The sequence below is a fragment of the Astatotilapia calliptera genome, chromosome 1 (genome assembly GCF_900246225.1).
Source record: "Astatotilapia calliptera chromosome 1, fAstCal1.2, whole genome shotgun sequence".
In the NCBI taxonomy this organism is placed as follows: Eukaryota; Metazoa; Chordata; class Actinopteri; order Cichliformes; family Cichlidae; genus Astatotilapia; species Astatotilapia calliptera.
Genome location: NC_039302.1, coordinates 40,406,648 through 40,433,296, shown reverse-complemented (window position 1 = coordinate 40,433,296; position 26,649 = coordinate 40,406,648). Strand labels below are relative to the sequence as shown.

Sequence of the window (26,649 nt, the reverse complement as noted above, 5' to 3'; positions counted from 1 at the left end):
AATTATTCAAATCATTAATCATTTATTATCTACACAAGTGTACAGCGGCTACAGTGTTCTAATGGCAAGTTGTATTATGTTGAAAGGAAACGTTTAGGAAAACATATTTTGTGTGTTGGCAGAGTTAGCACGACTCTGGTTCTGATTAAAGAAATTCAAATTCTGCTTCTCAGTATTTAACATTAACGCCAGAATCTGAGACTGATCTGCTGCGTCAGTCTCTGTGGGCACTGTGCATACTGCCCTTTTCATGTAGTATTACCAACTGCCTCTGACCAGAATCAAAAGAGAAGCTGGAAACATTGGTGGCTAAAAGAGCAAGAAGACAACTACATCAGTTTGAATTATATAGCATCATATATCATATGCCCCACTGCTCATCATCTAGCACCTTTATTATATGGTACTCATAAGCAGAGATGGGCAGTGTAATCCGATTACTTTTTTCAGGTAACGAGTAAAGTAAGGGATTACTATTGCAAAAACGGTACTTGGATTATCTTTACTTTCCCGTAGGAACGCTGCGTTACTGCGCTACTAAAACCGTGATTTTTTTGCGAGAATGTCTCATGACAGGGAAGTAAGCAAGTGCGACGGTTGTGACAACAGCTGTGTGCAGATCAACAGTGGATCATCGAGTACTGGAGAGAGTATGAGCGTGCAGCGTTTAAAAAGTGTAGAAGTACTGACCTTACTTTAACCCTTGTGTGGTGTTCGTATTTTTGTTACTCAGCCAGTGTTCATGGGTCTGGTGGACCCGCTAGAGTTTTGGCTTTCCAAATTAACACTATCAAACAATTTTATGTTAAATTACTCAACAGATGTTTACTTCATCCCAATTACAAGCCATATGAACAGCAAACATGGTTAATTTTTTCCCTTTCCCTTTATTAGATCACATTTATGAATTAATGTGCTTCTCGTTTTTCTTTTATATAAAATGTTATAAAAAAAATCAGTTATAATCAAGTGGAGTGAGTGGAAAGACAACACATTTACACGTGAAGCAATATGTTTCACAACTAAATGGCATCAGCTGCTCATCAATGGTGACATTAGGCCCAGGGTTGTAAAACAGGGGAGGTGGTGCACACACTTATCCCACACTGTCCTGATGGCAGGTAGCTTGTCTCTCTGCCGTCGAGCTGGTCTGTCGTCTCAGTTATCAAAACGGATAATCCTGGAAATTTTGTGGAAGTTTTCCAGAGACATTGATGCACGGAAAGGTTCTTGCCGGTTTCTGCATCCCACAGGCATTCTGTGGATTCCCCTTTGGACCTGAAAACTCCAGCAAGGATAAGAACCCCAAAGTAGGCCTTTGGGGTTCTTAGATGGATTTGGTCCATCTCCTTCCACCTCTCTCCAAAAACACACCTTCCTTCTAGATTACTGCAATCCAGAATAATTTTCTGGATGGAATCTGGGATGAAAAGCTCAAATGAAGACTTGATGTCCTGCACATGAGTAACTGTCAGCCGTGTTGGCCCTGGCTTATCACAGTAGCAGCTCTGCAGGGTGGCTCATTTCTTGGGCAAGAAGACCATTCAATTTCACCAGTTATTGACATCCATATTTCTTCACTTGCTGTCTGGTGGGCTTGTTCTGGTCCTGGAGCTGGCTGCAGATGGGGTACTCGTCTTTGTTTTGTTACTAAATGGTGCTCAACCTCATCCTCTTCTTCAAAGTCACTGTCAGACTCAGAAATGTGAAATATTCTGAAACCTCTTTGTCAACATCATCATCAGAAGCCCCTCTCTCTTCCAAAATCAATTGGATGGCCCTCGCAGCAGATAATCTTTTGCCATCTTGATCAGTTGTGATAAAGAACCACACTGGCAAAGTCTTATTTATAGTATTATGCCCCTAATTTGCAGGTGGGACAGGGTATGAGAAAATAAAATTTGGATCCCTCAAGAAAGAGGGTAAAATGTGTGGGAATGTAAGAGCAGACGTGTTGATAGTTGAATTTTCAACAATGTTGCAACTTTGTGCGCGAGCAGGAGGGGAAGAAAACACCATCAGCAGCACCAGAAAGGAGGAAGACAGAGTGTGGGAACACAGGACCTACACTTTCAACACTTTTACTAGACCTGGGTCCAGTGGACCCGAACACCTTGTATGTAATGTAAATGCGTGGGGGGAGGTACAGTATGAGGTCATTGAAAATTTGTTCAGATTCATGTTCTTCACAGAAAATAAGCCAAAGCCAATGAATTTCAGGTTGAAAAAATAATTGTTTAATTTTTCTTTTGAAAAAAACTGAAAACGGGTCTCACAGACCCGAACACCATACAAGGGTTAAGTTTGATTCCATAAAAAGTGACAAAAATATTAGCATCCATTAGCATTGTGCGTGGGAAGAAAACATCTTTTTACAGCGAAAAAAAACCCTAAAACTTCCAAGCAAGCTCCGAGTGTGCTACCACGTAATGGGAAATTCACAGAGAAACTGCCGTATCCTTCCACTGACCGCTGCGGCACACCTGCACCAGGGTAAACCTTTGCCTACCCAACTCCTGCTTTACAGGTGAAAATAGAGCAAAAGGACTGCTAGTCTTTGATTTTATTTATTTTCTGCTGTGTTTTACTTCAATCAATAAATCTTTATTTATAAAGCACTTTTCATACAAAAAATGTAGCACAAAGTGCTTAACATAGTTAAAAGCAGCCCACCCCACCCTCCAACTCACTCCCCACACTCTCATTAACATAAATGATGTGAATACACACATATCTCCCCCCACCCACCCACCCACCCACCCACCCACCCACCCACACACACACACACACACACACACACACACACACACACACACACACACACACACACACACACACACACACACACACACTTAAAGAGTAAAAATTGGGCTGGGTTCACATGAGCCAAGTGAGGAAACACTATAACAGGGAGCCGTCTGCACCGAGAGCCGGTCACAGACCGCAGCCTCCAGGCTGGGCACACAGCAGGAGGGAGGCAAAGGAGCCCCCCAGCCAGGCTGAGAGGAACCCCAGAGACCCAGCAGCCACGGTCGATCACAGCCCCGGTGCAGAGAGCCCCCTTCGAGGAAACACTGGAGATATGCCACAATAGGCTATATACAGGGTAAAATGATAAAATAAATAAGAATCAAATCAAATCACTTTTATTGTCACATCACATGTGCAGGTACATTGGTACAGCACATGCGAGTGAAATTCTTGTGTGCGAGCTTCACAAACAACAGAGTTGTGCAAACTACAATAACATAAACAGGCAAAATATACGAATGGCTAAATCTGAAACTAATAAATATATATGTACAATATATAATAGTATATGCAAAAAAAAAAAAAATTTCTGGATGTGTATACTAAATGTTTTTCTACGTGTGTGTGTGTGTGTGTATACACATATTTTACAAATTAAATAGAGTCAATAAGTAAAATATATAAAAATATACAGAGTTGAGACATGTGCAAAACAGTGGCATTACTGTACAGTATGGAGTGCATAATGTTGAAGTTCCAGTAGTGAAGCTGAGGTGTCTATGACGTGTTCAGCAGTCTGATGGCCTGATGGAAAAAGCTTTCTCTCAGTCTGCTGATACGGGACCGGATGCTGCAGAACCTCCTTCCTGAGGGAAGTAGTCTGAACAGTTTATGGCTGGGGTGACTGGAGTCCTTGATGATCCTCCCCGCTTTCCTCAGGCACCGCTTCCTATAGATGTCTTGGAGGGAGGGAAGCTCACCTCCAATTATCAGTTCAGAGCACCGCACTACTTTCTGGAGAGCTTTGCGGTTGTAGGCGGTGCTGTTGCCATACCAGGTGGTGATGCATCCAGTGAGGATGCTCTCAATGGCACAGTGATAGAAGGTCCTGAGGATGCGAGGGCTCATGCCAAATCTTTTCAGTCTCCTGAGAAAGAAGAGGCGCCGCTGCGCCTTCTTCACTGTTTTGTTTATGTGTACTGACCACGTAAGATCCTCAGCCAGATGTACACCAAGGAACCGGAAGCTGCTCACTCTCTCCACAGCAGCGCCGTTGATGGTGATGGGGGTGTGTACTTCTCTGCACCTCCGGAAGTCCACTATCAACTCCTTTGTCTTTGCGACGTTGAGGGTGAGATGGTTGTCTTGACACCAGTGGGTCAGGGCGCTGACCTCCTCCCTGTAAGCCGTCTCATCACCGTTGGTGATAAGACCCACCACTGTAGTGTCGTCCGCAAACTTCACAATGATGTTGGAGTTGTTAGTGGCCGTGCAGTCGTAGGTGTAGAGTACAGGAGAGGGCTCAGTACACACCCCTGTGGAGCACCAGCGTTCAGTGTGATGGGGGATGAGGTGATGCTGCCCAGTCTGACCACTTGGCGTCTGTCAGACAGGAAGCTAAGGATCCAGCTGCAGAGGGAGCTGCTCAGTCCTAGATCCTGCAGTTTCCTGTCCAGCTTCGAGGGAACGATGGTATTGAATGCTGAGCTGTAATCTACAAACAGCATTCTCACGTATGTGAGAATGCTGATACAGAACGGGATACAATATAAATATAAATATAAATAGAGTAAGAAGATTAAAAAATGGATAAGAATAAAATCAATAAATATTAGGTAAAGCCTAAATTAATAATAAAATAACAGGATAGAATAAATAAGCATAAAATAAATAAACGCTAAGTAAAAGCTAAATTAAAAAGGTGGGTCTTGAGCCTGTTCTTAAAAACATGTACGTTCTCTGTGGCCCTGAGCTCCTCCGGCAGGCTGTTCCACAGACGAGGGCCATACCACTGAAAAGCTGCCTCTCCGTGAGTATGTGTCCTGACTTTAGGGACAACCAAAAGGCCAGTACCAGAGGACCTCAGGGTCCGCGAGGGTTCATATGGTAAAAGCAGATCTGAGAGATAAGAAGGCCCAAGACCATTAAGACATTTAAAAACCAATAAAAGAACTTTAAAATCGATCCTGAAACACACGGGGAGCCAATGCAGCGATTCTAAAACCGGTGTAATGTGGGCCCGCCCTCTGGTCTTCGTCAGCACACGAGCTCCCGAGTTTTGCAAAAGTTGTAAAGTTGAAATATTCTTCTTAGGAAGACCAGAGAGCAGGGCATTACAGTAATCAATGCGACTGGTAATAAAAGCATGCATCAGCATCTCCGTGTTGGCCCGAGAGAGAATTGGGCGGACTCTGGCTATATTTTTTAGATGATAAAATCCAATTTTGGTTACATGTTTAATATGTGGGATAAAACCAAGCTCAGAGTCAAAAATAACACCCAGGTTTTTCACTTGTAACGAAGGACATAGTGAAAATGCCTCTAATTTAGACAAGAGTTTCTCTCTCTGAGCCTCAGGACCGACGATTAAAACTTCAGTTTTGTCCTGGTTAAGCTGTAAAAGGTTTTCTGCCATCCAAGATCTTATATCTAAAATACAGTTAAAAAGGGCATCCATTGGTCTGGTGTCATCAGGAGACACGGAGATGTACAGCTGCGTGTCATCAGCGTAACTGTGGAAGTTCACTCCATGCCTCCTGATGACACTGCCGAGAGGGAGCATATACAAAATTACAATATTAAAATTAATAAAACTATAAAAGTTTTAAAAATAGACTTTTCCATTTGATTACATTTTGTATGATGGATTATGCAGAAAAAGTAAAATTGGGCTGAAAGATCTATCGCTTTATCACCTATTCAGGTTGTAAATCGTGTTTTTTAAAAGTAACTAAGTAATTAATTACTTTTGAAAATAAGTAATCAGTAAAGTAACGGGATTACTTTTTGGGGGAAGTAATCAGTAATTAGTTACTGATTACTTTTTTCAAGTAACTTGACCAACACTGCTCATAAGAGACAAGAAAGTAAGCAGAGTCAGAATCAGAATACTTTAATAATCCCTAAGGAAATTATGTGGTTACAGTTGCTCCAAGATAAATATATTACAAAGTTTACAAAATATAAAAAAAATAGCTCTATACAAATAGCTCAAGAATATTACAGAGGTGAAATTTATATGACTAGCATTTTATTCTAACTTGTAAAACTTTGTTATTTGTTATTTTTACTGTAGAGCATGTGCAAAAGGATGTAACTATTGCAGTGTGTGCAGTGTACTACATGGAGGAGTTATACAGACAGGAATGATTTCCTGTGTCGTTCAGTGGTGCATTTGGGTAATCTCAGTCTCTCACTGAGCGTGCTCCTGTGACCGGCCAGCATGTCATGGAGTAGGTGGGAGGTGTTATCCAGCATTGTCCTTATCTTGGACAACATCTGCCTGCCCAACACCAACTTAAAGGAGTCTAGCTGCATCCGCACCACATTGCTGCCCTTGCGGATCAGTTTGTGATTGCGACCCTCAACCTTGCTGTCCCAGCATACAACAGCATAGAAGATGGCACTAGCCACAACAGACTCGTAAAAAATCCTGAGCATTGGCTGACAGATGTTTAAAGACAGTCACTAACAGGATTTATTATTAATGCAATCAGAATTAGTTCGATTTTTATTTATTTTTTGAAAACTTACTTTCAAGAATGAGTACTCTCCTAAACATTTGACTGGTATGATTTGGCACAGCCATTTAATAATAATATGATTACGCACATTACTACAGCAAAATAATTAGCAAGTTACGTAAATCAAATTTTTTCAAATGCATGAAAAAAAGGTGAAAAAATGTAAATGTCGGTGTGGTTGTTTTCCAGACTATGTTTGGTTGTTAGCAGCTGCCAGACAACCAGCAGAAACTCCAGGATGTCAACGGTTGCAACAATCATAAAGCGTCATATCAGTTTTTGAACTCTTAGCCTAACAAGGCAGCAAATGGACAAATAATTCCTTAAGTGGAAACTGCTGACTTTTGACTGAATAGTCAAAGTGATAAGTGGTGGTATGAGTGTTAATGGGGGATATAACACTTAATACCAGTACAAATTCCTCTAGCATGTTTTTCTATAGTATTATGAGTCTGCTAAGACCAGAGGAGACGGTGGTTCAAACTACTATGTGATAAATAAACAGCCACAGTGGCAGGGTTGCAGGCTGCATCTCCTGAGATGGAGATTGTGGGCTGTAGAAAGTCTCGGAAGTGCTGTGACAGCTGTGGGAGGAAGCTGTTGAGGTGACAAGTGTTCTTTATCAAAATCCAGTGGCATTGTCTGTGGGAGAAAAGTTTTGGAAATGAATGGCTGCCAGAGAGTTCTGGGTTAGCTGTATATCATCCTGCCCTTTTTCTTCACCTCCAGTGTCATGCAGCGATTTCATAGAAGGCAGATGACAGCCAATTATCTGCTATATAGGAAGGTCAGCACTCTGGAGCTTGTCCATAGAACGGGAGGAGAAGGAGGTAAAGCAGATATGACGATGGCAAAGCACTCCGGTGCCTTCTCTACTGACCTGTAAAGTATGACCAGGATTGGTTGCAAGGCGTTGTGCTTCAGTTGTCACAAGAAGGCTATGCTTGATTGGAGATTGTGGATTTAGCAAATGTTGCGATCAGGTCAGAGGGTGGTAGTGGAAAGGTGCACAGCTTGAGGTATATAGATCAATGGGATGTGATGTGAAAGAAGAAATCAATTCTCATTTTCACAGTTTGGAGTGTGTTCAGCATGACATTAATACCAGCCAAGCGCTGTGTGACGCAGGCCACCTCAGGTTTGTTATAATGAGGGTGACGACGATGTCAGGTCTAAACAGTCAACGAATCGTTTGAGTACAGGATGTAGTGGAGTGAATAAAACATAAACAGAGGGGAGCGTCTGCCAAAAATTAAAAATATGCCTCATGAATGGCTGTCCCTGAATTTATTATTAATATTTTGTTTTACTTTGGGCACCAGATTTCTTTGACTCAGCAAATATCGTAGCCCAAGATGTGCCTCTTTCCCTTTCATGGCCCCTGGTGGTACTATGCTATATTGATTCCTCCCACCTCCACCCCCCAGTTTTCTAGTAGTGTTGGAGAAATCAATACAACAAAGTATCAAGATATTTTGCATGGCAATATTTTATCGATATAGGGATATCAAATGTTGTCATCTTATCAAAACTGCTCATACAAATTGAACTTTTTAGTGCTACAATAATATGTACATAAGCTACAGTTATTATAGAAAGAAGGTGGTATTGTAATGCGGCATCTCTGGCGATTCCAATCTTCTTTTGCCACACATAGTCATAGAGACAAACTGCTTCAAACTTCAAACTAATAGCAACCACAGATGTTTCTGGGAAGTTTGAGAGAGACCCCCAATAAGAATGTCTTTTGCTGCTAGAAAGCAGGCAGAGCCACCGCTGTGCTATGTGAGTAATTTGTTTTCCTGAGGGACTCACGCTATCGAGGCTGCTTCCCTGCAGGCTTCTTAGCCAGACAGGGAGCGGCACTGCCCAATGACATGTTTAGTTTTCAAAGGCGGCATCACAGAAATGAGAGCAGCAGCTGAGAAAACCAAATGTTGATCTCAAAACTATCTTGAGAATATAGGAGCTTTGATGTATGACTTAGGTTTGATGCCTTAATGCTCTGCCTGAAAACCACATCATCCAAGTTGAGCATTATTTTCTGGTAAACCTCAGTCACTGCTGTATGAGTGTGCAGTCCTGCCACTATCAGAAACAACACTTCATGTGTGTGCGTGCGTGTCATCATTCTGTCTGTAAACATAATAGCCCAAAATGTTTTTTAATAATTCTGATGAAACTTTGTAGGGGTTCAGAGTGGGGTCATGTTAACAATCCATTAAAATTTGTCTTACGTCCACGAAGGTCTTCAAGGTCAACTTAATGATTTGTTGGTCAAAAATGGACAAAAAGCTTTAGAACTTTGAAACTATGATTATTACAAGTGTGCTCTTTGTTAAAAATACATATTAAATAATTAAAATACCATTTGACCTCTGGCTTTATTTAAGGTCAATAAATTCATCTGAAGGTTAAAGTGATAATAATCACTTTTAACACTTTTTGGCTCTTTTTAAATGTACTTTAAGTACTTAGTCTTTTTTTTCCCCCTGTTGGCAGATGTGAAATGCAAAGTGAGGTCAGAAGTCAAATGTAACATGTAGTGTGATATTTAGAATCCCCGCATATCATTCCTAATATGCTTTCAAGACCTACAATGGCAATAACAAACAGTTTAAATAGTTTCATACAGCATTATTATCATTTTGACCTACAGCTTAATCTGCTGGCCTTAAAGGAGAGTACAGAGATCAAATGTGTCATTAAGTATCTTTCTACATGTTGACAAAAAACAAACACACTTATGAGAATCATAGTTTTTAAGTTATTAGGCTTATTGTCAATTTTCAACAAATAAAATGACCTTGAAGACCTTGGTGGATGTAAGCCATGATACCATGATCCCACTACAAAATTTATGAGAAAAACTTTTCAAACTATCATGTTTACAAACTTAATGGCATGCACACACAAACAAATATTTATATTTAAATTATATATTTAATATGGCTTTCAACAGAGCAAACAACAAAAGCCTCCAGTTCAGTGGCATCAACGTGTCTTGTAGAGCAGCGGTCTCAAACCCCCGGGCCACGGCCGGTACCAGTCCGTGAGTCGTTTGGTACCAAACCACGAGTGTTGAGGCTCGGGTGTGAAATTTGTGGTTTTCAGGGTTTCATCGTTATTTTTTTTAATTGTTTTTAAAGTTAACTCTGTTTCCCTGGGTCTTTTCCCGTGTGTTATGAATAAAACTTTTTTTTGGTACGGGTACTGGTTTTATTTTGTTGTATTTATCCGCGACACCTTAAAGGCTGGTCCGTGAAAATATTGTCAGACATAAACCGGCCCATGGCGCAAAAAAGGTTGGGGACCGCTGCTGTGGAGAATCACTCACCTTACAATGCTGCCAGGATGAAAGCTTTCAAAGTACGGACAGCTCCATGTATTTTTGATGTATCTCTAGAAGAATTTACTCATCATTAAAGCAAAAGTAACTTCTACATAGCTAGCCTAAACAAAATACCCCATTTAAATGACTCTCTCTGACCTTTACAGTTTACAGCCAGAAGAGTTCTGGTAGTATTATCTTTTATTTTATTTTTTTTCTTTCTTTCGTAATATTATTTTTTTACATTAATGTCATGTCATAACAGTAAAGTTAACCAAGTTGTTTTCTGATGTCAGGTAAATCATTCCTATAGTTTAAATGAGTCACTGCTGACAGCCTGTATTGCAGTGGAGAAGAATGGATTGGTGGAATTTGAGATGTAAGGCAGTGTTAAGACAGGTGTGCTCACATGTTGGTGTCACATTTTACACAAAGGAAAATTCAAAAGAAGGCTGGAGGGCAAAGGACCGCAGTACTGTTTATGCCCACCAGGTAGGCGTGTCCCAGTAGCACTGACGTCACGCAAAAACTATGGATTGAACGTGTACAGAACGCCAAATAACTGCCACTTTGAAAATGTTTGTGACAGGAACTTTGTAGCCCTTCGGATGCACTTTAAGGTGTAAAAATAGTATTCCAGTAGGTTCCAGTACTGTTCACATATTAAGCGCACTGTTCCACATTTGATATCAAGATGGGTTGAATACATGTGTAAAATGGAAACAGTAACTGTAGAACAAACTGTAATTCTGGGAATACAGAATCTATTAAGTCCAGACAAAGCCAAAGACAGCATTTGTACCGTATTGCACACCTTTAAAGCAAACCCTGCAAGGGAGTGCACTTTCTAGAATAATCTAGGGAGTTCATTGAGGAAACTGGCATCTGTCGGAGGTTAGAGGCCATGGCTCATCCTAGTGCTGCTCCACTGGGGAGATCAGGAGTTCAGGATCGCAGCCAGCAGGTTATTCTTCTTCAATATTCAAACACAAATCCCATTTCATGGCAAAACAAGCTTTTGTGGATCAACCTATAGCACGAAATAAACAGGCTGGAGGAGGACGCAGGAATTTTCTATGGCAACACTTAGTTTTAGGATCATTTTAGGATCATCTGGCAGAGAAAGACGAAACCAAATTGTCAGTGGCAGTTTTACCAAGTAATGATGATTAATCATTTTGTTTTGTCAATATGCCATCAGACCTGCTTTTCAAAGGTATAAGTTATAGAGAATCAGATGCTATGAATTAATTTTCTTAAGCTAAAATTTATTTTAACACAACGTACAAAAACAAAATGAACAACATTAACATTTTTCTTCCAATAATAGAGATTGAAGTCATGAGGTGGATAACAGTCAATGTGGGTATTGGTACAACTGTCTTATAAAAGAAATCTTCCATTGCCTTTGGGTTTAGGCAGGGTTTTTCTATTCTACACATGACCTGTACTTTTACTAAGGCACGGGAGACTGAAATGTTCACCTTTACACCTGTGCAAAGGAACTTTGTAAGCAAGGAATTTTAAAATATCCATAAACATGCTGACTTCTGTTAAAACGTTTGACAGACGTCAGCATCTAAAAATTGTGGAGAGCCAATTTATCGCTCCCGTGTTCAACTAACTGCTGATATCAATAGAATTCAGCAGTGGGCCAGGCATTTTCTGCATCCAGCTTCCCTGCACTCACCAACATTCATAAACTTTTACCAGGAAGCCAAGCTTAACAAGTCCCTCTTCTTCCCCAGCATGTTTCTTCAAAGAGAAGAACCTGTGAGTGCTTATGAAGTGAGGCACTGAGGGAGAGGCAGACCTGTAGAGTGACAAAAGGGCAAGCAGATGAACAGAGCAGCTGGAGGAGAATGGCTGAGCATCTTTGAGTGCACTGGTGGGAAGAGCAGTGGAGAGACCAGGCTTTGAGTTACTTCATCACAGAGCTATTGCCACTTGCTGACAATAAGAGCGTTACTGGTACCCAGAAAACTGCTGTCTAGGCAGAAATGGGATTCTTTTGTTCTATTCAGTCTAGTGGAGCAGCAATAAACCTTTCTCCCCATTCCCCAGTGCTGGGTGCAAGAAAAAAAAACAACTTTTTCTGCTTTAACACAGGGCACAGAGAAATGCTTGCATTCAGAAGATGTTTTACCTTTGAGGATGAGGACAGCGGAGGAGGAGAGGAGGGGCGAGAGAAAGGATATTATCATATCAGGAAAGCAGAGTTAGCAGAGTCAGTGGGAGGGAGGAAAGACAGGACCGTTTGATTGTGCAGGGAGAAAGATGAAGAAGGAAAGGAAAGACAGAGCGATAGAAAAGGAATGTCTGATTGGATTTGGGTGAGCCGTAGAGCTACAGTGGCTGTGTGTTAGGTGGCTGAATGGGAGACTTGTGTTATAATGGGAAAGAATGGCCATCGGCAGAGGGCTAATAGGGCCTTCAGAGAGGATTCAGAGGTTCAGAACAAATCCTCAGTCACAATGGAGCACAGGTCTGCACCAAGCCAGTCAAGGCTGCGCCCATCTCACCAAATTTAATTACGCTCACAGTGTGGCGGTCTCTCTCCGAAAACAACTCGTCTCAAAATAACTTCATCCTGCTGTGGCTTAGCTGGGTTAGATTTGCATCTAAATCTCTCTCTTGCAATACCTCACAATGCACAATATATGAAGAAAAATGACTGAAAGTCAGTTAAACGGTTTGGTGGTAGTGGTGAAGAAACATTTATAATTATACTATGTCTGAATGTTACATAATGAGTTTCATCCAAAATTACAGGAATGAAAGTCTTGCTAATGTTAGCTGTATGGTAATACTATCTAGCTACATAGGCATGTTTTAAAGGTATAAAGCCCTGGATGGCCTTAAATTTTCTTCTTTTAAATTTGGACAAAACTGGAGTTATTGTACTTTAAGTCCCTAAAAACCTCAGAAACATGGTGTTTAACCAGGCACTTTCTCTGAATGGCATTACCTCGTCTTCCTTGGAGTCATTTTTGACCAGGATATGCCCTTCAACATGCAAATGAAACAAATATGTACGACTGTGTTCTTTCATCTGTGCAAAATTGCCAAAACTACAAAATCTCTCTAGGATGCTGAAAAGTCACTCTACAATCACAGTAAGGTATTCTGAAAAGCCTTCAGTTGACCTACACTGTTACAAAAAACATGTTAAAAAAAAAACAAAACGGTAATATTCCGGCAGCTGGGGCGCCAAAACACTACCGTAAAATAACAGAAAATAACTCCCTCATAAAAATACGGTTATTTCCAGTAATGACAATACAGTTTGTTGCGCTAATTTTACATGGGATCTTGCCCTTTCAAGTGATTTTAAACATTAAATTAGGAACATGTTAATGTGATTAAACAATGAAATTACCTATAAACAAGGTCAATGAATGTGGCAATATGAATCATAATACGTAAATGTACAGAAATATACAGTTAACAGTTGGTTTAAATAATAATGGATTGCATGCCCTGGGACAGACTGACAGAGGCGAGGCTGCGTATCGCACCATCGGCCCCTCTGGCCATCACCAGTAGGCGAAGAGTCTTAACCACGGACACAATACCGAGAGTGTCCAAGCCGGGGCTCGAACGGCAATCTTCTGATCACAAGGCAAACTGTCAACTCTTGAGCCACGATCGCCCTAAATTGCAATGATAATAATACTTATGTGATGTAAGACAAGCTTATAGGAATCATGTTATATACTTTTCCATAGCATTACATTTGAATTCAACAGTTCGATCTTTTAAATAACGGACAGGTATTTGTGAAATCATGATACATTTGTGAATGTATTTTAACAATCTAAATATGCATATTTAATAATCATGGCAATTATGTTTCATTACATTACAGTGATTTAACGTTAATTTACATTTGAAATGTGAAATCACAGTCTATTTACGTAACTTTAATGATATTCTAGAAGAACAGAACAAAACTGTAAAATGCACAGTAAAATACTTTTATATTAGGATTTTTTCCTACAGTACAGCCATACCCACGACCTTGTGGTTGTTAGTTCACATTCATTGGCCGATGCTTAGCGTCATGTTATTATGTGTCCCAACATCCAATGGCATGTCACATTGTTTTCATGGCCACACCCTCACCCCAGGTGCAGAGGCCTATTTCTGTTCAAGAATGTTGTGAATACTTTGAGATTTATATTAATTGCAATTCCTACCTCTACATTTATTTTTTTAAATATATAATTAGCACAGCGTGGCCATGCAATGTTTTATATGTTTTTTTTTAGTTTTTATTACTATTAATTATATTTTCACTTGTTACCTCTGAATTATTGAATCAGACCAAGATGACATGAAATTTTCAGCAAAATTATAATTCAAATATTCCTTTAATTATTGATTATTCTCATTAATTTTCGATCATTTTATATATTTTTCCATAGTATTACATTTGAATTTAACAGATCATTCTCTCACATAACAGACAAATATTCGTGAAATTATGATACATTTCTGAATGTATTTTTACAATCTAAATATGCATATGTACAAAAAAATATATTTAAAAAACAAGTAAATTGTGTTTTACTATATTTACAGTGATGTTATGTTATCTTACCTTTGACATGTAAAATCACAGTCTACTTATGTACATTTAATGATATTCTAGAAAGACAGTACAAAACTGTAAAATATACAGTAAGATACTTTAACATTAGTGTTTTTTGGAACAGTGGAATATGCTGCATTCAGAGTGCTGACAGGGACTAGAAACAGAGCTTAACTCTCCCATATTGGTCTCTCTCTTCATTGGTTCCCTATTTTATCCAGAATCAAATGTAACATCCTTTTTCTAACATACAAGGTCTTAAGTAATCAGGACCCATCTTATTTTACAGACACGATAGTATCATATCATCCTAGTAGAGCTCTTTGTTCTCAGACTTACTTGAGGTTCCTAGGGTACTTAAAAGTAGAATGGGAGGCACCTCTTCTGTGGAACCAGCTCCCAGATTGGATTCAGGAAAAATACACCCTCTCTACTTTTAATATTAGGCTCAAAACCTTCTTTTTTGATAAAGCTTATAGTTAGGGCTGGATCAAGGGACCCCTAAGCATCTCTTAGTTTTACTGTTATATGCTTAGGCTGCTGGGGGCCTTCCCATGATGCATTGAGCACTTCTGTTCCACTCCCATCCTTTCACTCCACGCATGTTTATACACTACTACTGTATGGCATTAAATTTCTCCCATAGTTCATGTTTTGTCCTGTCTCCCTATGGTCTCTTCTCTCATCTGTTTTCCCCTTAACTCCCAACCGGCAGATAGCTGCCGCCTTCCTGGTTCTGCTGGAGCTCTTTCGAACACTGCAGGTACTGTACCTAAGGTGCTATTCAATATAACACACTTTAAGCAACTACTGTTATGACTTGGCACTAAATAAAACTGAATTGAACTGAAATTTTTAAGAAATCTGTATAATGCCTGCCTGATCTGTTTCTGTCCAGAAGCAGTATCTTCATTACTGCGTAATAAAGTGTGTTCATGGATCTCACTGTGAACAGACAATTCAAAACCCGACAAAGACATAGAGGTAATGGACAATGAAACACATCTGACTTAAAGTAGGTTTTGACTAAATCCAACTAAACCTTAAACACAGCACTAGAAGACATGGAATAGTAAAAAAGTCATGAATAAGTTGAAATGGATGTGGAAGGAACAGTGAAAGCTAGTATTGAAATAGAGGTTTGGGAATACAGACCAACTGGCAACTTTTGATGCCAATAATCAATTATGTACTTTAGTGTTTTGGTTGGAAGACTGTAAACAACACATAAGTGTAAATGCAGTTACAACATTAGTTCTTGGTGGGACAGCCCTATCCTGAACATTTTTAGAGCAATATACACTATAAGTGGCTTAGCAATTAGTATATCTAACTGGGTGTGTTTGAGTGTGGCTGAGGGCCTTTAATGCAACATTTGCTTAGTCCCAGCACTCCTCAGGGCTACATATGTTGCATAGAGCATGTCATTGTGCCTGAAGGAGGAGGGCAGTACAGTCATCTGGCCCCATTTAGCTTTGCTTGCTGTTGTTCGGCCAACCCACTGTGCAGCAATTATGCCTGAAGGTAATGTGAGAAAAAAAAGTGAGAAAGAGAGAGAAGAAGAGGGACTAAAAAGGAACTCTAAGGGTCACCTTTAAAGCACAGTAGGGGGCAGCGCATTTCTCTTCAAGTGTGGATCATATACAGTACTACGTGCTTGAAGAAATAAGTACACGGGCACTGACATACACTGCAATATACTTAGGCTGAGTACTCAAAAAAGATGTCCTGAAGAACTCATTCTTTACTTCCATGCATAAAAACTTTAAACCAAAGCTTATCTCATCAGCCAATTTAAGATCATGTTGCCTATATGGAAAGGAATTCATTGAATGGATGCAATATCTTGGGTTAACATGAATGAAACATTTAATGTTGTAACCATTAAAGATAGAACTTAAATGCTTGGACCTCACAATTATTGAAGCAGTGTGGGATACTGGGGGATACTAAGACAGAAAAGAACAAAAGGCAGACAACATCCAAAGAAGAACTTTAAATATCCTTCAAGAAGCCTGGAGAACTATTCCAGACAATTCCTATTTAAGGAAATTAAAGTAAAGCTCAACCAAAGAGAGTGCAGGCAGTGTGAAAGAATAAAGGTGTTAGGACTGTACAACTTCTGTTTTCCCCTGTATACTGTATTTTCATGTATGTTTACGCATATTTTTACAAAAATCACTACATCAATGTGGGACAGCTGTGGATCATCTGGAAGAGTGGGTCGTCTACCAGTTGCAGGATGAATCCCCAGCTCATGTCATAATTTCTCTAGGCAAGATACTGATCCTAAGTTTTTTTTACCAAATATCTTGAGGATCACACATACACTGCTTTTTTGAAAAGATTAGAACTGGGTAAATGAGACTTTCACTAGAGCTTAAAACTAAAAAGAAAGCCACTTTATAAGTACCAGTCAATTTTCCTAGCAAAATATAAAGAAACGGGACACGGCTCAAGACCTTTGCATAGCGCTGTACATCTATTAAAACTTTTCAGCAACTGTATGTCTTGTTTCCCTTGCTTTAGAGGACCAGCTCAACTTCACTCTCCCATTGTGTGCAATTTTGCCCTCGTATTGATCCTCAGCAAGAAATGATAATTTCTACCTCACATGCTCACTTGGACGACATGTTTTACAGAACTTTAAGGCTTTTACCTTTAGAGCACAGGAGGAAAATCATTGTCGCCTGCCCTTTACAAACAACTCATAGCTTCTCTGGGGGCCACAGGGTGATCTCACTGCTGCCACTCACTGATATCTTACATCGGCTTCAGGGACAAACCTTACAATCCACTGCCAGGAATTCATTAACAACTAAGAAGCCATTAGAAATATTCCCACATTTTGTCAAGAAAAACAATCAGCTTTTTCCCATACTGGTAGTTCACAGCCGCTCAATTACAAGGCCATATGTTCCACGTTTGTATATGGTTGTTTATACAGCATTGTGTGAAAGAAGGGGTTTGGTGATTTTTTTGCATTTTTCTATTTCTTTATACCTCACAGTGATCTTATGAACACTGAACACGGAACGTTATCTTTCTGCCCATAGTGTACTGGTTGAAGGGCTCTATTATTCCAGTGACTGGCCTGCCATCATGCTCTGGCTTACACTGGTAATGCTGTAATAGTACACTGCTCTTTAATTTACTCATCAACAGCCTTCTGCAAACAGCTAAGAGTAAGATGATAAATCCAGTCTAGGTTTAATTTAAAACGAGCACGCTCTGTACTCCATGGAAGAAAAGTTATACAGAAAAGCAGCCATGGGCCAAAATGAAGAGGATTACAGCTGGATTACCTGTGTTCTGACTCGTGGATGGAGAATATGACTCCTGACGTGGAGGACTTCTGCTGGATGGAGGCCAAGAAGGTAAACTCACTTTTACTCCTGAACAGCTGTACCACTTTTTCTGTGATGTGTGCTGGGGCGTGAACTGCTCTCCCAACATCTGAAGGAATAAAATGAAATGGAAAGAAATCATGAGCTTGTGTCAACTCTTTTCACATGCGATGTGCCGTCTGCCTCCTCCGTGCACACTTGGCAAAAGCGCAAGCAACATATTAAGTGAGCTAATCACACATGGTGAAACACAAAGTAACACCTTTACACTTTGAAATATCTCTGAAACTGCTTTGGCAGTTCTGTCTGGCAAAAAAAAAAAAAAATAATAATCTGTTGATGCCAGCAGGCTTCATCCACAGCTTCATACGCATGCTTAGACAGCAAACTTTGCATAGATGTGTGTGTGCGTCTGTGATATAAAAGAACTTTATGTTCCCTTAAAGACAGAAAGATAAAGGAGAACCAGCAAAGATCAAGATTTTCCCTTGGCATATCCACTTGCATTCGGGTAGCGCTCTTCCCTACAAGTTCATAGTTTGAATAAATATAACTATAATAATTTCTAATCTCGGTCTCATAGTAATTGTGATTTAAACTTATTCATGTAAGTTTAAATCATAGTCTATTTTATCCTTAAATAACAGCTGTACCGAAGGGGAGAAAACCTAAGTGAAAAAACATGACCAGTTACAAAAAAGTCAAGAACATGTCAGCACGCCTTAAACTCTTCAATAGACTCTTATTGCTATCGTACATCAAGGATTTCACATATTAGCACTGTTAGCGTGGGGATATAGTCACTGACCTACCAACATTTTAAATGCTGCATTTGCAAAAAGGACTGAACTCTCTGTTTTATCATTAACACATTAACATTGTTGGTAGATTTCAAACACTGAGTTATTTGCAGCTTTATACTGTTTGAAGCAGCAGTACATTTTATTGTATGTAAAATTATTGGAACTCTAAACAACACTGGGTTTAGAGACACTAAGCTACTAGCAGCTATAGCTTATTGTAGAATTAGCAAGTCTGAACCTGTAATAAAAATCAAAAACATCAAAATGGGACACTGCCAGGATCCAAATCATTTTTATTCGGCAGAGTCAGGCACACTGCTCTTCACACTTTAGACACTGAATTCCACCTGGAAAAGCAAACAGTGTCAAATTTGAAGAAAGCTGTTGTGTGTTCACATCTTAGTGTGCAGCATCTGGCTTTGTCCTTGCTTGTAGTTTTTGTATTTGTTGTTTATAGAAATAAACCTAAATGTATATGTCTAATGAGGTTCACTATAGTCAAAAGAAGATTCATATTCTGTCTGCAGTCATTCACCTTTAATAATAATAATAATAATAATAATAATGGATTGCATTTATATAGCGCTTTTTCGGGACCCCTCAAAGCGCTTTACAATTCCACTATTCATTCACTCTCACATTCATACACTGGTGAAGGCAGCTACAGTTGTAGCCACAGCTGCCCTGCCTTTAGTGGCACAGCTTTGTGCCACCAAAGATAAATGACAGACCCCCTTTCTTTTTAGAACAAAACATGAAGCAGCAGCAACACAGTAACAACAGCAAGAAGGGGTGGGTTGCAAAGCAGCTTGTAGAAATACAATATCTGAGGCACACTAAAACAGCTTCAACACCTAGTCCTATCTGCTATCGGGATGTGTAGAAGGGTTGGTTCTGAGAATTTGTTAAATTTCTGGTCTCCCTGAACTAATACTAGGCATATTCTCAATGTGCCTGCTGATATGTTCACATTTCAGTCACATGCTTTTCATTGTTATCTCCCTTAAAAGTCAGCTTGAAACTCTCCTGGTGTGGCATTAGGATGCACTTCCTTAAAGTTAATTACTAGCTATGTAAATCTATCTTGGTGGTCAAATAGTTAAGCTATGTTGTTTAAAAACGGAGCATTAAAATTGTGAATTAAGTATCACATATTATATTCCTCTGCTCCAATGTTCCACGTTCAATATTCTGTTAGTAAAAAATGTATCCTTTCATCATTTCAAGGCCAACATTGCAAGTCAAAACAATAGCTAAATCCCTTAGTGGCCAGCTTCACTGACCTCTCAAGCTAAAACAAGCCCATATATTACCTTAACTTAAAGGACTTCTCAAAGGACTCCCTGACTGGTCTTTGGTGCGGCTTCAGAGCGTAGTGGAATGGTGATGTCATGACTCGTGAATGAAGGAGCAGCCGAAAGCAGCTTTACTTTACTTTGGCATCAGATATCTGTGTTTTGATGCTTTTTACGGACATAATACCGAGGACCAACACCACATTAGGCAGGGCTGGCTGTAATATTTTGCTTAGTATATCTGAATACAGGTAAGAAACCCAAAAAGAAGATAATCACAGTGATAAATCTGAATGTGAGATTGCCATGGTTCCACATTCCCAGTTGTAGTCAGCTGACAGACAGCCCAGTGGGGAGGAGCGCATGGTTGTCTCAGCACATGGCTTTTAAACCTCCCCAGGGTGACAGTGGCCTCCCTGAACTCGCACTTAGCCTCCTCACCATCACAGCCCTGTTAAGAGAGAGCTACCCGCACCCCTCCGGTTCGATATGCAGGCTCCCTGAACAGATTCAGTCATTAGATCACCACTTCAAATCTATGCAGATACAGCACTGTTTTTAAGATGTGAAGATACCGTTAGATTTCATGTTTTTCTTTCCTTCACTTGACAGACAAGTAAAATCCTAACTCATAAAGAAAGCAGCTGTAGTAAGTCACGTTCGCGCTCCTCATAGCTATGATCAATACCAGCAAATTGTCGTAATGAGTGCCACTCAATACAAACAGCAAACAAACCAAAGCAGACACTTTTTCTTGTGCAAATGAGTTTGACTGCAAATGAGAATGAGAGTTAACAGTAGTTTATCTTCAGTGATGAACACTTTCTCCAAAGCAGTAACAGTGGACATGCTTCAGCTTGCATGTTAAGCAGCAGGCACAGTTTTAGCTTTAATATAGCAGGCATGGAACACATATTCGGTAGCTACAGCTACAATAATCATGAAATCATGAAATGTAAGTTGTTATGACATTTTGCTTCAACTCTTTTAGTTTGTTCTCTTAATCTCCAGTCTTCATTACTTACTTTCTTACCTGACAGTCTTTCGACTTTCTTCTGTCAGGTTGGAGGCCTGGTCTCTTTCTTCCCTTTAGCTTTTTAGCTAAACTTTTCCCTAAAAGTTAGGACGCTACGTAATCAAATATTACTGTATTTTGACATGTCAAGAAAGATCGTCACAGACTTTTTACACACAAGTTACTTTTCACAAAAACATAACCTAAGCTGTGGTTTTCTCAAATTTAAAAAGATTTTTCACAACATAAAATTTCTATGCACTTTAAAAATATGTTAATAAAATAATTTATGAGACAGTATACTTAGCGTGCTCCTTCCACTGTAGCAGGAAAACTGCTCTGAATATAAACACTATTAATTATTAAGTATTTAGCATTTTTTCACCTTAGCTAGTTTGTAGCTAAAGATCAGTTTGATTCTTGAAATTTTCTCAAATTAAATGAGGGGATTCGAGTGTGACAACCATTCAACATCTTTTTTGTTTTGTGTTTTTTGTAGACTGAATTTATTTTTAAGGGAAAAGGCCAGCTACATTAGAAAACAAGTTTAATGATCTAATGCAAATGTTGACTGATAGCAGTAGAGAAGATTTTGTCATTCAGGAAGAAAAGATATTCTGACTTCTATTTTGTGACGCTTTGCTCATATGAGTAGGCCTGCTTTGCAAATTGCCATCTCAGTCATCACATTATCATACCAAGTCTTCACTCATGCATTTCCACTGAGCACACAGTTGACAGCAGTTAAAAACTGCCATCACCACATTTGCTTTCAAATCCTGGTTTACAGTTTCAATAGATTTTCATGACACACTGACGCTTTAAAGGCTGAAAAGGTATAATTTGCATTCAGCATTTCTGCAATACAATGCTTTTAACATTTAAATGAATTAAATATAGTTTATGCTTGCAAATATTCAACATTTAAATGCATATTAAACATTGAATTATAACAATTTTATAATTTGCTTTAAATCCCAGCTGCTTACATGTAGAGACGCCTGTGTAAAGACTGAACCACAAAATGCTAACTTTCACATTTACAGGTTTGACGTACCCTTCCCACACACACAGTCCAAAGATTTTAGCAAACGTCTCTCACTTAAAATGACAGTGAAAACCACAATTACAAAGAGTATCCAAACAATAAAAGCTGTCAGTGTTATAACGACTCGACAGTCGACTAATTATGATGGATCAATAGTATGCAAGGAGCAGAACTGAAGCGAGGAATTCTAGCAGTCTACCATATAGCAGTCTTGACAATGTAGACATAAACAAACCCATTTACAGTGACAGGGGGAGCAGGTAGACCAGGAAGGTTCGTCTCCCAGCAGACAAGATGAAGCTCAGTGTAGCAGGCAGGAGCCAGCTGTCAACCCCCCTTCCCTTTCAATTTTACAGCTCATCGCTTTAATCAGGAGCCTGGCGGGTCCTCCCCCAGCTTGGCTAAATCTTACAGATGGCCTCTTTAAGTGTCAGTGAGGAACAGGAGTTAAGGTGCAGCCCAGAGAGACTGTACACACCAAAGACACAGCCAGTCATGTCCATGTAGATTCCTGGCTGGCCAGATATGGAAAACCCATGTCACAGCCAGATAAGCACGTTACTGTACTATGTTCAACTCTTTGCCAAAGGCACAAAGTAGATCAGAGCAGAGTCCAAGAGGCCAGCAACAAGCAAGAAAGTCACACTTTGCTGTTCAGTGGGAGAAACATGAATATGCATCTGCATGTCAGCATGCTAGCGCTGCCTCCTAAACATTGCGTTCTCATACAAATACATTATCAGTTACATCTAGAGGGAAAAATACCTTAAATTTAAAAGACAATTAACTTCTATCCAAGTGGCTAGCGCTGACTCCAATCAGGGACCATTTTTAAAATCCGTTGGATCCAAGTATACTTGACGGGGATAAGTATCACAAAAATATGCAGGCAGAAATAGAAAGTTCTGGAGGTCAATTACTAATAACAATGTGTTCATTAATAAACAAAGACACAGCTAAATCATGAAGGCAAGGCAATTTTATTTGTATAGCACACTTTCAGCACAAGGCAATTCAAGGTGCTTTACATGATTAAAATTAAAACACAGAAAAAAGAACATACATCACTTTAAAGGTTAAAATACAAAAAAACATTTACAAGAAAGCATTTACAATAAAACAATAATCAACAAGCAAGTAAAAATCCATAATAAGATCAGTTACTCATAAGCAAGTCTAAATAAGTAAGTTTTAATTTTAGACTTAAAAGACTTCAGTGTCTCTGCAGCTTTGCATTCTCCCGATAGTGTGTTCCAGATGTGAGGAGCATAGAAACTAAAAGCTGCTTCTCCATGTTTAGTTCTGGTTCTAGGGACAGTCAGTAAACTAGAGCTGGAGGACCTGACCAGTAATGACTTTAGAACTGGGGTAATGTGCTCTGTTTTCTTGGTTCTAGTGAGAACACGAGCAGCAGCATTCTGGATCAGCTGCAGTTGTCTGATTGATTTTTTTAGGTAAACCTGTGAAGATACTGTTACAGTAATCAAGGCGACTGCAGATAAATACACAGACGAGATTTTCTAGGTCAGTCCTTTAATCCTAGAAATGTTCCTCAGGTGATAAAAGGCTGACCTTGTTATTACTTTTATGTGGCCCTGGAGGTTCAAGTCTGGATCCATTATTACACCTAGATTTCTGGCCCAGTCAGCAGTCTCTAGTTGGACCAGTTTAAGCTGATTACTGATATTTAGTCGATCTTTTTTGGGTCCAAAGATAAGTACTTCAGCTTTGTTTTTGTTCAGTTGAAGAAAATTATGAGACATCCAGTTGTTAATTTGCTCCATGCATTTATTAAGAGTTTGGATAGGTTCAACATCACCTGGTGACATTGAGATATAAAATTGAGTATTATCTGCATAATTGTGGTAGTTAGTATTATTGGTGGTTATAATCTGGCTTAATGGGAGCATGTTAATGCTAAATAAGAGGGGCCCTAGGATGGAGCCCTGGGGGACCCCGCATGTGATTTCTATATTTTGTGATGAGAATTGGCTAATTGACACATAGAAGTTCCTGTTCTTAAGGTAGGATTTGAACCAATCGAGTGCCGTACCAGAGAGTCCGACCCAGTTCTCTCGACGTTCCAGTAATATATCACGATCAACAGTGTCAAACGTCGCACTAAGGTCCAATAGTACCAATACTGTGGATTTACCACGGTCAGTATTTATACGGATGTCATTGAACACTTTGACAAGGGCTGTCTCGGTGCCGTGGTGCCTACAAAAACCAGATTGATAAATATCAAAGCGGTTGTTCATTGTGAGAAAGCTGTTTAACCGCTGGAAAACAGCTTTTTCAATAATTTTACAGATAAATGAGAGATTGGAAATTGGTCTGTAGTTTTGCATTAGCGTACTGTCTAGGTTCTTCTTCTTTAATATTGGTTTGATAGCTGCTGTTTTAAGGCTTTGGGAAAAACACCTGATAGGAGGGATGCGTTATTTGGATCAGATCCTCCCTGATGGCTGGGAGGACCCTTTTAAGAAAACCTGTTGGTAAGATATCCAAGCAGCAGGTGGCAGAGCTTAGATTCTCAATAATTTTATCAAGACTTGATTGATTTATTGTTTGGAAATTTTCTCTGCATGGGTGTTGATTGGGCTTAACGTCAATAATGACTAGCATTCTACAACAAAATTAGCAGGTCTAAAAAGGACCAGACCCTAACGAGGGTTCATAAGCACAGGTTGTAGTTCTCTCCAGATACAGGGCAGTGGATAATTAGAGCAAGTAAGAGAAAGTTGATATCGTCTCGATCAAAGAATTTGACAAGGACTGTGTCCTTGTAGGCTGAAACAGTTATTCTCAGAGCACACGATTTATCCAGAGGTTGGATTGCAAACTATGCCACCCTAAAAACCTGAAATCTACATGTAATAGTTTACCTGATGTGTAGAGGGAGATTATTTACAGTGAGGTCCTGACCCATACATGTATTAATTAAGTTGCCATTGCACATACATAAACGTCTGCACTGCCCCCCCAATGCCATGTCAGATTGATGTCTGATCTGATGTCGTCAGCCGTTTCCACGTCCAAACTCCTCTTCAGGTCAAGTCAAACAAACACTGCAGCATTACAGAGAGTTAAAAACTGTCTAAATTCTTTCATCTTGAATAAAATGATCAGTGTGGCTGCTCTATCAGGTGTAACAATACAGTTTAGCATCCAGACATCCATGACAACAGGGTTTATGAAGTTTAACAGAGTTAGAAGTTTGTAGAGGGGTAATTCATCCACAATATGAGGTAGGGCTGCTCGATTATGGCAAAAATGATAATCACGATTATTTGACGATATTTATTTAACCCTTTAAGACCTACTATAGAACCAAGTCCACCAGAGCTTATATTATTTTTTTTTACATGCTGTAGTGCCATTTGTGGGAGCATTTCAAGTTGCTATACATCAATACAACTGTTATAGCCCATATTTTAATAATATGTATGCATTAAGTCCATAGTAATTACATAAATTGCAAAAAAGTGCAATAAACTACAAAAAAAATTGAAAATCGCTTTTGTTTTGTTTACATATATTTCTACTTGGAGAAATTTAAGAGGCTTATCCCTCAAAACTTTAAATACAATAAAGTTGCAAAAAATAGTTTCCCACCACAGGAAATTTATTTTGAGTGTCTTCATAGTTTTATTTTGGAGATACAGCAATTTTTATATACTGCAGGAAAAACAAAAAACAATCCTATGATGCAAATTTGCAAAGAAAACAGCATGTGCATCATTTCACTGTGGGAAGTGTTACGAACAGCTGATAGGAACGGCAAAGCGTGTTTCTGGAATATTATGTTTTTGTTCCTGCAAGCGCTTTTTATGCAATTTTTGCAAAGCTATATGTGGAATGAAACCGTGACCGAGGACAAGCTGATGGCATCAGATGTAAGTACAACTCCTCCGGTTTCATATGCAAAACAAATTATTGCGCTAGCTTACACGGTTCAGGTTCTACAGGGATTTAAAAATAGTTACGCAAAACGGAGCGTGCTGCTCTGACCGGCTTTAAAGGGTTAACAATGACTTTAAAAAAATAATATAAAATAGTGTGCAACACCACTGAAGTTTTTTTTTTTTAAACTCTCTTTTCAACCAACGGCAGTCACTCTCCAAATAACTTCTGCTTAGCTTTCCGAGCTTCCCTCGGGTCCTCTTAATCAGCGGTCTCCAACCTTTTTTGCGCCACGGACCGGTTTATGCCCGACAATATTTTCACGGACCGGCCTTTAAGGTGTCGCGGATAAATTAGGGAGGGGCTAATAATCGGCTCAGTCATTTTTAATGATCGTTGAAAGCCCAGATCGTAATCGTGATTAAAATTCGATTAATTGAGCAGCCCTAATATGAGGTTAGTTATTAATATACTGTTGCAATGGTTTGGATTAATTGCTATGAAAAATTCCTGATTCTCCACTTCATGTACCCATTCAAATCTTTGTTAGCCTCAGAGTGATTATTTTCTGACCTGATCAAGTATTTGGTGGCTGCCAAAAGCTGGGCCACTTGGATGTAGTTACATCCTAAGGTTTAAAATTGACCTTTAAAACGTGCTGCAGATGAATAGTGGTAATAAAAACCCAGAGAGGCTGACAGTGACTACTGACTATTTTTATGGGCTTGTTCAGATTAAATAGAACAAGATAAAAAGCATTAAAACATGTTGAAAAGAAAACAGCCTTAAAGAACCCAGTGTAGTTTGGACCCAGCC

The 26,649-nt window shown here is 39.4% G+C and overlaps 1 protein-coding gene across 1 annotated transcript in view; it reads right to left on the bottom strand.

The window, feature by feature from the left end:
- LOC113027985 (protein kinase C-binding protein NELL1) overlaps positions 1-26,649 on the bottom strand; it is a 309,284-nt gene that overhangs the window by 248,668 nt on the left and 33,967 nt on the right. Inside the window, exon 3 of the mRNA XM_026177879.1 lies at positions 17,725-17,875. Within this exon, the coding sequence (XP_026033664.1) occupies positions 17,725-17,875 (151 nt within the window). The remainder of the gene's footprint in view (positions 1-17,724; positions 17,876-26,649) is intronic.